General features: G+C 36.0%; 1 protein-coding gene across 1 annotated transcript; it reads left to right on the top strand.

Moving 5' to 3' along the window:
- Positions 1-100: 100 nt before the first annotated feature.
- LOC110031389 (tropinone reductase homolog At2g29290-like) lies at positions 101-6,544 on the top strand. The gene is made up of 5 exons (XM_020734563.1): positions 101-248; positions 375-582; positions 651-867; positions 6,067-6,173; positions 6,257-6,544. Exons 1-5 carry the CDS (start codon positions 169-171, stop codon positions 6,422-6,424), a joined length of 780 nt encoding a protein of 259 aa, XP_020590222.1. The 5' UTR covers positions 101-168; the 3' UTR covers positions 6,425-6,544.
- The last annotated feature ends 7,872 nt before the right edge of the window (positions 6,545-14,416 follow it).

Genomic DNA, 14,416 nt, shown 5'->3' on the forward strand with positions numbered 1-14,416 from the left:
TATATATTAATTTTGTATTCTATAAAAATATATTAATATTTTAAGTTTATCCTCGGAAAAAAAACGAGGCTAATTCCACAAAATGAGGAATGGATTTGCTTCGCTTACTTGCTATCCTCATCTTTCTTGTGAGCTGTGAGCAGAGCATTAGAGGAATATCGAAGAATCATGGCGATGGCTGCGGCTGACAAAAGATGGTCTCTTCTGGGAACCACCGCTTTAGTCACCGGCGGCACAAAGGGAATCGGGTTCGTTTTTTTTCGTCTCCTCCTTCTTCTTCCTCTTCTCACTTATTTTCCCTCTTAACACTAACTAAAAAAAAAATTCCAACTTGATTTATTTTCATTCTCGGTGATGTTATTTGAGTTCTGCAGCCTAGCCATAGTGGAAGAACTGTCCCGCCATGGCGCAACTGTGCACACCTGTGCTCGCAGTGAGTCTGAGCTCCATGAATGCCTTCAGAAATGGAAGCTCTTACAACTCAACGTTTCTGGCTCTGTTTGTGATGTCAGCTCTGGAGCTGAAAGAGAGAAACTTATGGAGACAGTCTCTTCCTTGTTCCATGGAAAGCTCAACATACTTGTGAGTAAATAATCTTAAAGAATTTTAACCTTTGATCCTCATCTCACTTATGTATGAGTTTCTGTCAGATTAATAATGCGGGGAGGGGCCTGTTCAAGGACGCTCTGAAATCAACAGTGGAAGATTACTCGATAACGATGGCTACAAATTTGGAATCCGGGTTTCATCTCAGCCAAATCGCACACCCTCTGCTCAAGGCCTCTGGTGGTGGAAGCATTGTCTTCATCTCCTCCATCGCAGGAATCGTTGCTTTGCCTGTTTGCGCCATTTACGGCGCTACTAAAGGTAATTACATGAGCTTTCCTGTTTTTGTGCCTGAAATTTTTGCCTGATTCATATAAGTTTTGTTGCGGTAGATATGAAATTTAAAACAATCGACGACAAAGTGAAAAAATAGAACAAGAAAAATTACACCAAAAAAGAACACACAGATTTATGTGGTTCGACAAATTGCTTACATCCGCGGAGTTGCAGAGGATTTTACTAATTGAGGAATTTACACTAGTTGATCGTCTCCAATTACAAGAGCAAACTCCTCCTTTCACTTATTCACTTTTCTCTCTTTACACCGAGATACACCGAAGAAGAAGAAATACGTACAAGATAAAATTTGTTTCTCTTCTTGCGCAAGCCACCAAGAAGAAATCAAGAACACTTTCTTCTTTCTTCCAAGCACACAAAATCAAGTAAGAAAGAGTACCTTGTAAAAACACTTTTTTTGTCTTCTGCTTCTCGTAAGCCTCAACAAGAATTCAATCAATCCAAGCAGGAAGTCTCATTTCCTGCTTCCGCGAAATGAAGAAGGCAAGGGTTTCTGTTCTTGCGTGAAGGAGTCGGAAGCGAGAGATCGTGTGGGAGCGGGAGATTGCGAACCAGGGGAGCGAGAGATCGCGAACCACGGGAGCAGGTTCCAGGGCGGAAGAAATACGTGCGGGGGAGGGGGGGTTTGTCTTTTAGCCTTCTCCACTCCGAACATATCTCTCACTTGGAGACCGGTACACAGACTACAACTTTTCTTCCTCAAACTGATGTCCTCCACTGGCGGCATATCCCTTTTCTTCAAATGTGTTATCATCCACCTCATTAACTCAAGACCTCTGTCTTCAAGCAAGAAGACCAACTGAAGTTGCACACAACTTCAGTTTCTCTAGAGTAACACCCTTTGTCAACATCTCAGCAGGGTCCTGACTTCCACAAATTTTCTCAAGCAACAACCGTCTGTCATCCAACAATGACCGAATGAAGTGATTCCTGATATGAATGTGCTTAGTCATGGACTGGTGACTAAAAATATTGTGCTCTGACTATCGATGTAGAGAATTCCCTTCTGATTCTTCTTGCCTAATTCTTCCAAGAAGCCCTGTAGACATATCATCTCCTTTGCAGCCTCGTACCTTTGAACTCTTTCCTGAGAAACACAAGCAAGTTTCTGCAAAGCCTCTTAGGTATCTCAAGATCCACTTCATTGCTTCCTAATGTTCCTTTCCTTGATTACTTATGTATCTACTAACAACTCTCACTGCATGGGCAATATTCGGTCTGTTGCAAACCATGCAAACCATAACATATACCATAACATATATAAGTGAACCAATAGCTTAAGCATAAGGAACCTTACTCATATGATCTTGTTCCTCCTCTGACTTGGGTGACTGATTCTTGCTGAGTCTGAAGTAAATTCCCAAGGATGTGCCAACTGGTTTGGCCTTATCCATGTTGAACCTGTTAAGTATCTTTTTCACATATTCATCATGAGAGAGTCTCAACATTGCTCTGACTTTATCTCTGACAATTCTCATACTAAGGATTTGTTTTACAGCTCCTAAATTCTTAATTGCAAAATGTTATAACATCTGCCCCTTCAGATTATTGATCTCCTCAATATTAGCAACTACAATAAGCATATCATCCACATACAGCAGTAGGATGATATAGGAATTGTCAAAATACCTGACATAGCAATAGTGATCTGCCTGACATCTGCTGTACCCTGCACTGTGCATGAAATTATCAAATTTCTTGTACCACTGTCTAGGAGCTTGCTTCAGGCCATACAAGCTCTTCTTCAATCTGCAAACTGATTCTTTCTTTCAATGTACCACGGACCCTTCAGGTTGGTGCATCTAGATGTCTTCTTTAAGATCCCCATGAAGAAAGTCTTTCTTCACATCTAACTGCTCAAGGAAGAGATCATCAGTGGTCACCATAGACAGTACCATTCTGATGTTGTAAGCTTCACCACATGAGAGAAAATATCGTAATAATCAATATTGTGCTCTTGCTGTATACCTTTTACAACAAGTCTAGCACTGTACCTCTTACTGATATCATGATCAGTCTTCACCCGGTACACCCACTTGTTGGTGTAATGTCTTCTTCCCAGTTAGAAGATCTGCTAACTCCCAAGTCTGATTTTCAAGCAGAGAATTCATCTCCTCCTTCATGGCAAACTCCCACTTGCTCGAATTTTTATCTTGTAAGATTTCTTCATAACTCTGAGGTTCTCCACCATCTGTCAACAGAATGTAGTTCAAAGTTTGAGAATAATGTTGTGGAGAACGTCTAGCCCTTTCTGACCTTCGAACTGCAACTGTAGAGGTAGACTGCTCTGAAACTAACTGTGGAACAATAGGAGTGGATGCCTCGGATCCACTCTCCTCATCACCTGCAATTCTGCCTTGCACTGTGACATATGGTAAATCATCAAATCTTACCAATTCAGATTCCTTCAGTGCTGTTTCAGAAACTGTATTGGACTTGTCCTTGTACATAACATTCCCATTAAAAATTACGTTCCTGCTCCTTATGATCCTCCGACCCTGATCATCCCAGAAATGATACCCATATGACTCGTCTTCGTAGCCAATGAAGTAACACTTCTTTGACTTAACCTCAAGTTTACTTCGAGCTTCAGGATTAATGAGAATATAAGAAAGACAACCAAAAGCCTTAAGGTGAGAAAATTTTACATCTTTTCCACTCCAGACTTCTTCAGGTAAATCACAGTTTAATATAACATATGACATCATGTTGATCAAATAAACTGCAGTACTGACTGCTTTTGCCTAGAAAGTAGGTGATAGTCTAGCGTGCAATCTCGTGTTTCTAGCCCACTCATTAAGGGTCTTGTTCATGCACTCTGCAATATCATTTTGTTGTGGTGTCCTTGGAATGGTCTTTTCCATTCTGATTCTCTGAGCTGCACAGTACTCCTTGAACCCAAAATCAATATACTCACCACCATTATCAGACCTCAGACATTTCAGCATATCTCTGTCTTCTGTCTCAACCATAGCCTTCCAAGTCCTGAACACACTGAATACATCAGATTTATACTTCAAGAAATAACTCATACCTTTCTGTTATGATCATCAATAAATGTGACGTAGTAACGAGAGCCTCTAAGAGATGTCACTAGAGAAGGACCCCACACATCTGTGTGTACAATATTCAGCTTTCCTGCCTTTGGTGTTCTGCCACTTTTCAAGAAACAAACTTTTCTTTGTTTCCCCATAATGCAACTCTCGCACGTGTTGAAATCAATTGACTTCAGTTCAAGTAGCTTGTCTTCATGCCTCTTGACTGAAGTTCCTTCATACATCTCTGACTCATGTGACCAAGTCTACAATGTCACAACTCTGTTGTGCTCTCTACAACAGTAGTATCAACACTGTTAATTAAATCAATAGTCATATATAGCAAAAATATTTTCTGACCGTGAGCCAGTACCAATGCACCTTCAGTAACCTTCCAGGTGTTATCTGAGAAAATTGTTGAATGTCCATATTCATGAAGTTGCCCAACATAAATGAGGTTCTTCTTCAGTTCAGGAATGTGTCTGATCTTTTGGAAATTTCACTTGTTCTTATTTGGAAGTGCAATGTCAATATCTCACATTCCTACCACATTCAGAGCTTCTTCATTTGTCAGATATACTTTCCCAAAATCACCTACAACATAGTTCCGCATCAATTCCCGATGGAAAGTTGTATGAAAAGAAGCTCCTGAATCCAGTATTCAGTCATCAACAGAACTATGAACTGTCAGCAGCAGTGCATCATGTGATTCTTCAGTTACCACATTTGCACCGTCGTTCTCTTTCTTCATAGAATTCCTGCAGTTCCTCTTTATGTGGACAGTTTTGGCAAAATTCCAGCAAGTTACTTTATTACCAGACCTTGACTTACTCCTGCTTCTGTTCCTTGATTTTGATCTTCCTCTGTTTGAGTTTTTTTTTTGTGATCTCCCTATGAAATCAACATTTAATGCTGAACTCGAACCTGAGATCTCCCCAGAATCTTTCCCGCGCACCTCCTCAGACAAAATCAAATCACGAATATCTTCAAATTTTAATTTAGATTTACCTGCAGAATTACTGACAGCCATACTCATAGCTTCACATCTATTTGACAATGAAGCCAATAAGATCAGTACACGTATTGGATCATTAAATTCAATTTCCATAGATGATAATTGATTTGTGATGGTATTAAAATCATTCAGGTGTTGTACAACAAATGTACTTTTCGCCATCTTCAAATTGAATGACTTCTTCATCAGATATACCTTGTTATTTGTCGATGGCTTTTCATACATACATGACAGGGCTGCCATAAGATCCGCAGTCGTCCTCTCCTTGACAACGTTGTGCGCAACGGACCTCGATAGAGTCAATCGAATAACCCCCAGAACCTGTCGATCCAACAGATTTCATTCAGCTTCATCCATTTTTTCATTTCTCTTCCCAAATAACGAAAAATGAAGTTTTTTCCCATAGAGATAGTTCTCTATCTGCATCCTCCAATAACCAAAATCTATGTCAACAAACTTCTCGGTCTCTGAAACTTTTGCTTCATTTGCAGTCATTGACATTAATACGAGTTGTTGTGGTATATATGAAATTTAAAATGATCGACGACGAAGTGAAAGAATAGAACCAGAAAAATCACACCAGAAAAGAACACACAGATTTGCGTGGTTCGGCAAATTGCCTACATCCACGGAGTTGCAGAGGATTTTACTAATTGAGAAATTTACATCAGTTGATCGTCTCCGATTACAAGAGCGAACTCTTCATTTCACTTCTTCACTTTTTTCTCTCTACACCAAGATACACCGAAGAAGAAATACATACAAGAGAAAATTTATTTCTCTTCTTGCGCAAGCCATCAAGAAGAAATCAAGAACACCTTCTTCTTTCTTCCAAGCACGCAAAATCAACTAAGAAAAAGTACCTTGCGAAAACACATTTTTTGTCTTCTGCTTCTCGTAAGCCTCAACAAGAATTCAAGCAATCCAAACAAGAAGTCTTCTTTACTGCTTCCGCGAAATGAAGGAGGCAACAGTTTCTGTTCTCATGTGAAGGAGACGGAAGCGAGAGATCGTGAAGACGGGAGCCATGGTACAACAAGTTTTATTTTATATCTGTTGATCGCCATGGTACAACAAGTTTTATTTTATATCTGTTGATCGCCATGGTTACAGCTGCAACAAATCAACTAACGAGGAATCTAGCTTTGGAATGGGCGAAAGACAAGATACGCGTAAACTGCGTTGCCCCAGGACCCATAAAGAGTGCAATGCTACAGTCTGTGAGTTTTCAAACTGATTAAGCAACGCCATTAATTCATACTTGGTTTAGTGTTGTGCTTGAAATATGGTGGGATTATTACAGTTCCTTCGAGCAGAAGGAGGTCCTGAAACAGAGGGGTTTGGAGGCCCGATGGAGCGTGCCGGGGAGGCAGACGAAGTAGCGCCGCTTGCAGCTTTCTTGTGCATGCCAGTCGCCTCCTACATTACTGGCCAAGTTATTTGTACTGATGGAGGAATCGCCATGTCCTGATCACATTTGTTCATTTAAGTCTGAAAGATTATTTATGAATGTTGTTGTTGTCGTCTGCATGATTTTAAATAAAGTTGTTGGATGCGTTTTGAGAAATCTGCTTTGCAACATATAGCATAAATAAAGTAGTGCTATACAGTAATTTAAAACATGTTCTTTTTTTATCATTATTATTACTATTATTATTATTTATTGATGGAATATGATAGTGAGGAAAAAATATTATGTTAAGGCTCTATGATTTCTTTCATGGCAATGAATATGGTGTTCGGCTCAATTTGAAATGCATTTGTTCATTTCAAGTATTTTATAAGTAATACAAAGATTAACATTTAGAGACTACAAAAATGCATGTTTGTCAAATTATAAGTAAATTATATTTATCACATGATTAACTCTATGAATTTGTGAGAATATAACGTACGTATACGCACGGACAGCCAATTATGATGCAATATTCTATGGATTACACTCTAGTGTGTACAATAATGCTAGAAGCTAATCGTCATATGCAACGAAACCAATTACGGTATCAGTGACAGAAAAATTATTCCGTGCGGTGATGCATGCGGTGTCGGATCTTCACTGTAGATCTCCGCTTCGGTGGGACCTACTTTTAATTTTTTTTTTTTAATCTCATCGAAGCGGTGATCGATGGTGGAGATCGAACACCGCATGCATCTCTGCATGACGGAATAATTTTTCTAGTGACAGGGTCTTCATCAAATTTACTGAAATTTTTTTTATTGTATGTCATACGTACTGCTAGCGGAAGATATCTCAGAAAAAAATAAAAAACTCTTCAATATTGCATCAACCATTTTAAGTACAAAGACATACAATTGATTACGTTCCTTCAAATTACGATATTCCAACACGCATTAAGTAACAAAAAGTGTTTTCCATGTGCGAAATATGGCAATATTTGAGCAGGCGGAGCCCATTTATTTATTGCACTGCTGCTGTTAAAACTAAAAGCCCAAATGGCATTATTAAATTAAATGTGAAGTTATTTAATTAAATATTAACGAATCACAAACACATACAAGCTGTTTAATACGAAGAAATTCTATAAAAAAGAATTTCTTAAAAGTTTAATATCAAAAAATACATATTGAAAAAATATAAAATTGACAAAATCATCTTCCCACATGACCACACCACACCATTAACTCATCGTTCTAACAAGCGACTTCATCAGAAGCAACAACATTGTGCCAAGTGAATCGTCAAGCTCATCACTTCCACATTTTTTTTTAAACATATTTTATAATTAAATTTAAAAAAATATGTGAATCATATAATCCTAATATAATTTGATTTATGTTGAGATAAAAATAATAAAGTTTTATTGAATTTTTTTTAAAGTTATACATATTTTTAAAATAAATTTAATGTTATATTCATCATAATAAAAAATTAATTTGAAAATCTTGCAACAATTTTTTTCTATTAAACGACACACCTAACTTGTATTACTTATGTCTAGTAATTAAAATCAATATATTTTTTGTTAATATGGAGACACCTCAATTTTTTACGTAGAAAACGTTTGAAAGTGTGAAAAACCACACGACTTAGCCCCGTTGAAATAAGCTACTATGAATGATGAGTAAGTACACAGATCCACTACTTTTTTGAATTTGGAAAGATGGAATTACAATGTTGTATACTCATAATTTGAATGCAGTTTTTGGCAGTAGTCCATCGTGAGTATTGTAGATGGTTGCTTCAGGAGCGTTGCTTGACCAGATAAGTCATAGTAGACAATTGTCGAAGCTGTGCACCACATAGGTTGTATTTGGTCACATATACCATAATGGTGAGTAGTAGTAACGTCCATAGACCGTGTGGCCGGAGTCGGCTGCCGCACGAGTTGTGAACAACGTAGACCTTAGTTGGTCAAATAAGTCGTAGTGACGAGTAGTAATGACATTCGTAGGAAATGGGGGCCAGAGTCAGGAGTTGCTCGTGCGTATGCAGGATACCTCATCACGTCATCTTCGAGATGCATTGTTACATTGTCTTTGAGGTGACATTCTGGTATTCGGGGCGATGCATCGCTTTGTATGTTGTTTCACGACTCTGCAATGTCAGTTGTCGCTTCGCACGGTGCTTCGTCGCAGGGAGTGGGCGGTGGTCGATGGTGATCGATGGCAACCGACGAGGTGGTGGTCGGCAACAGGAGGCGACTGGTGGTCGGCGACAAAGTGGCACTGGATTTTAACTCTTCTCCAAACTTCAAGCTCCCTTCCTCAAGCTTCAAGCTCTCTCTTTAAGCCTCCAGTTCCCCTTTGTCATGAATGGGGTGGAACTCCATTTATAGAGTTTCTCGTGCAATTAATGCAAGAATATTAACCACTTTGATCGGATGATTCGAAGAGATTACCTTGATTGGACGACATTTGATGGACATTTGAGAGTCTTGACAATATTAGAATTGAGCAATCTTAGGTTCGTTGGATTTACCTTGTTGAGACGCTCGAATTTACTATAAACTCATCGAGATTAGACATTTGTTTGACTTTTAAGATGTGTCTGAAAAACTTTCAAAAGTGATTTAATGGTTTGATCTGAGCTTGATTTAACTCAGATTTTGACATCATTAAGTCTGTATTGTTGAGTTTGTCAGTTTAAGTGTAAGTTTGTTGAAAACAAAGCTCAAGTTGACTCTTAGGCTCTATTTGGGACCGCGATATAAGAGCATCGTGGCCTGCTCCCACGAATTTCTGTCGTTCGGTGGGGCGTCCCGCTCGTTGTGGGATGCGGTTCTGGTAAAAAGCCAGCCGCGGGATGGATCCTGCGGCACAACTTTCTCGATCCGCTTTTTACGCATTAACCCTCATTGAGCCTCCCCCCTCTCCTTCGTCTTCTCCTCCTCATTAGTTTGGCTTGTTACACGAAGGCAAGCCCTACGATCTTCCCCCTCCCTCCTTCGTCTTCTCTTGCGTTGTTTGGTTTGTCTTCCTCCACCTCGCCATTGTCTCCAAGCTCTGGTCATGGTTCGTCTTCCTCCTTCGCCATCGTCCTCTTCTTTTCATTCGTCTTCCTAATCTTTTCTTCGCCGAGAAATGCAGTTTAATTGGTCACGGTTTGTCTCTTCTTTTTATTTGATTTTTGCAATTTATAGTCAGGCCACGCATTTCTGCGTTAGGCAACAATATCCTATGCGCACCAGGTTCACCTCGCAAGCAGAACATGACTTTAATACGTTCAGCTTCCTCTACAAATTCAGTGCATAGACGTCGGCATGCTTTGAGGTTAGAAGTATACTAAAAGAATGGAAGGAGAGTCTTTAAGCTTCTAAAAGTGTTTATAACAAATCAGAACTTTTAAGGGTTAAAGTCGAAGGGCCAAAAAGATTATCCAAGAATTTGTACATTTTACCTACCAAATATTTGAATTTGGCTTTATAAGATATTTCTTTTTCCTATTTGATTTCATTCATTTATATGCGGTGGAAATTTAGCAAAGAAATTTCTGAAGTATCAAAATGATGACAGTTAGAGTTCTGTTTTAAACATTTTAAATAAATAGGGGCAGAATGATCAACCTTTTAAAAACAGCTCCCTCACAGTTGTTTTCACGTAGTTGTAACAAACAGACAACCAGCTTTTCCGTAACAGTTTCCTCACAGCTGCTTCCTAGGACAGCTAAGCTGCAGCTGAAAAGCTAAAAACCTACACCTGCGCCAAACAAACACTTAGTTTAAGTGTAAGTTTGTCGAAAACAGAGCTTTAGTTGACTCTTAATTGCAGCTTAACTTTTTTTTTTCCTTGAAAATATTGCCTCAAAATTCGCATCATATCTCGAAATTCGTGTTGCATGTTAAAAACTTGTTGATGGCCTATCAAGACCTATATGTTCTTTTTTCTTATTGTCTTACGATCGAGTCTCTTCGGTGTCATCAGACTTGGCCATGATAAGGTTCTGGCTATTATTCGTTTCACTTTATTTTCTTAACTTTATTGTTTGGCCTGACATTTGAATCTTGTTTTGGCTTCTGATCCACACCGCTGATGACTCAATTCTCAACTTATTGTACTCTTCTATAAATTTAGGTGACATGCCATTTGATTATTTCTGCATTATAATATATCATTTTAATTATAAAAACAGCTAAATTGAACAGTAATTCAGGATTAATACATATAGAAAAGCTTTGATTCTTACATTTATTACATCCAAAATTTTTTCACATCACATGAAAAATATCATCATTTTAACTTTTAAAAATAAAATATATATTTTTTTCATTGAGGTGTCAGGTATATAAATAAATAATAATTTAGTGGTATGTAACTAAATCTTGCTATTAATTTTTAAGCATGTCCTCATAAAATTAAAGCCATTATCTTTTTGTTTCCTTTTGGAATGAGGCTTAAATATTTTATTCATTTATTTCACTTTCACATAACGTCGGTCGATAGAAGCGTATAAGAAAAAAATAAAAATAAAAAATAAAATAATTTTAAATATAAAAAGTTAACGATGCTTATCATCATCAATTATTTACAATACAACAAAAAACAAAAATATACAAATGAGCGGAACATGAATAAAGTTTTGTTCGTTCGTGTTCGGTTTGCTTTGGCTCGAAATAATTATAAATATATAATGAATATTATTTTTAAATAATTTAATTAACTACAAAGTTACAAAGATTCATAATCAATTATTACTTATTAAAAATATAATGAAAATATATTAAATTCTAATTAAATTAATATTTTAATATAAATAATAAGATTTAAATCTCGCCCTGCCTGTAACATTCTACGAGTATGTGATTAAGGTTAGCTTATTGTTTGTGGACAGCTCATGTTTGCATCTATAATCAAAGGAGTCAAACATGAACAATTTTTTTTAGCGTGATATATAAACGAGTCAAACACGAATAATGATATTTTTTAACAAGCAAAGTATTCACTCGCTCAAGCTTGGCTCGTTTACACTCCTGAGAACTACATGCATAACAAGGGTTATTGAAACCACTTTTTGTTCGTGAACAACTCGTATTCAGCTGGCTAAGTAAACGAGCAAAACACAAATAAATTTTTGTGTTAGAAATATAAACGAATCATTTACAAACAGTGATAATTTTTAACGAACCGAACATGAGCTAAGCCCGAACTCGCTCATGCTCCGCTCGTTTACACCCCTACTTGTGATTCATGTTTAAAAAGCTAGTGGGCAAAAAAAATAATAGGGTTCCACCAAAAAGAAATTATAAAAAATAGCAAAATTAATGTTTAGTTATCATATCATTTTGAATCCAATTTATAAATCGAATCATTTATAATAGTAAAAAATTAGCATGAAAAAATCAAATCATAATACAAAATTAATAATTAAATTTAAAATTAAAAATCAAAATCAAATTCAAGCCACTCTCAAACTCTAATAAGCAAATAATAAAACAATCAGCAGAACGGACTAATCACGGCAACAACGGTTCGGTTGGCCCACCTTCCTCGGGTTGTTTGCCAGCTATAGACCGAACATAAAATAATTGCCACGTGGCGCCATCATAGACAAAATTTCTGGAGAATTTCTATGTTCCTCGACGCTGAGTAGATTTTTTAAGAATCATAGAGCCGTGAAGCAAAAGACTTCCACGTGTCAAAGCTACGTAGCTTCTATAACCAGCTTAGCGGTAAGGTAAGCTCACCGTCGCTTTCTGGTACAATAATTATATTATAATTTATTTATTTTTTAATTTATTTAAAAACTAATATTTAAGCACTCAAATTAATTTCAATTGACAACTGCCATGATTTTTATATCAATATTGATGTAATTGAGCCATAAATATCATCATAAAAATATACTATTCGGCATAGCTCAAATATCAGTAGTTAAAAAAATATGTATAATAAGTCGGGTATTTAATTTTTTTTAGTTTTTTTTTTCATTTTTAAAAAAATGAGTGGCACTTTTATGATTTATATATTTTTTTAAATAAAAAATATAAAATATGTTTGATTGTAAAAATATATTTTTTTATAAAACGGTTAGACCGACGCTTCGTTCCAAGATTAAGCTATGTCACCAATGGAGTATGTAACATCTTCCTTGCTCTAAGAAACATAAAGTATTACCCGTGGGCAGGCGGGCTGGCAGCTGCAGGCGGAGGCTAGCATTGAAGAATGGCGATTGGCGACTGGCTGACCAACGCCAACATCGGACTGCGGGTGCCCGAAGACGGGCTAGGCTAAAGGTTGTTTCGGGTCTTTAAAAACAGTCAAAAATATGTTTTTTTCTTTTTTTAGTATTTAAAAAACTGTAAAAAACTGAAGTGTTCTCAAGTGTTCTCAAAAAAAAAAAAAAAATTCAAACAATATTTTCATGTTTGTTACCTATTTTTTGTTTTCAAGGACAAAAAATAAAAAAATAATCCCAAACAACCCTTAACTATTTATGTAACGAACCCCATTAAACCAAAGTATTAACATCAATAAGTCCTATTTAAATGGGTTGCTCGTGGAAGACTCTAGACATTCACAACATTACATTTGAACTCGACTTAATTTAAAATATTGATTTTAATGCTACATGTATTGTCCTGAAAGCGTTCAATAAAAGACGACAAAATAAAACTACTTGTCATATAGTTCAATTTTCATCAATGTTTATAAGACCCGGCCTCAACTATACACACAAATATGCAAGTGCTCGTGTTTTATTTTTTGTCATTCTAAAGCTTTTAGCAACTATTTTGCCTCATTACCTCTCAATACAAGATGTTATAACATTTAAAGCTTCCGATCACTCTGGAATAATTAATCATACTATTTTGCATTTCCTCACAGTTATTACTATTCTATAATACCATTCAAGTTGGGATTTCACAGTATAGTGTGTCATAGAGGCATGTGAAAAAAGATAAAAGGGCGGTGAATGTTATTCTCCCAAAACCTCTAAACTCTTTTTGACCCTCACCAACATAATCTGATTTGTTATACTTAATTTTATTTCCAACTCTAAGTTCAATTTTAGCCTTAAAAGACTTGGAAATATCAATAAAGTGCAACAATACATGTGGCAAATATTGGTAATCAAGCCCCAACTAATCATCTACATACAAGATGAAGTATTATTATCCAATCCCAGAGGCAATAGGCAATGGACTATATATTTTAGTATTCATAAATTTAAGATGATTGTAGTATTTATAACACTTAGTTTTTTTTTTCGCATTGATTCACTTACTCAAAACTCAAAAATCTATTAAATATAAGCTTTCAAAAATGTCAACACCTTCGATATAAGACCCCACAGTAGGGGATTCGAATCCTCTCTAGCATAGCTGGGCTTAAAGAGGTGGTACTCGAATTTTTAGACACATTAAAGGCGGTTTGAGACTCGTATAATAGTCTCTTATCATTTCTTACATACATATACTACATACATACACAGATGTATATAGATGTATATAGATGTATATAGATGTATATAGATGTATATAGATGTATATAGATGTATATAGATGTATATAGATGTATATAGATGTATATAGATGTATATAGATGTATATAGATGTATATAGATGTATATAGATGTATATAGATGTATATAGATGTATATAGATGTATATAGATGTATATAGATGTATATAGATGTATATAGATGTATATAGATGTATATAGATGTATATAGATGTATATAGATGTATATAGATGTATATAGATGTATATAGATGTATATAGATGTATATAGATGTATATAGATGTATATAGATGTATATAGATGTATATAGATGTATATAGATGTATATAGATGTATTTAGATGTATATAGATGTATATAGATGTATATAGATGTATATAGATGTATATAGATGTATATAGATGTATATAGATGTATATAGATGTATATAGATGTATATAGATGTATATAGATGTATATAGATGTATATAGATGTATATAGATGTATATAGATGTATATAGATGTATATAGATGTATATAGATGTATATAGATATGTGTATGTA

This window comes from Phalaenopsis equestris, unplaced genomic scaffold (assembly GCF_001263595.1).
Source record: "Phalaenopsis equestris unplaced genomic scaffold, ASM126359v1 Scaffold000803, whole genome shotgun sequence".
NCBI lineage: Eukaryota > Viridiplantae > Streptophyta > Magnoliopsida > Asparagales > Orchidaceae > Phalaenopsis > Phalaenopsis equestris.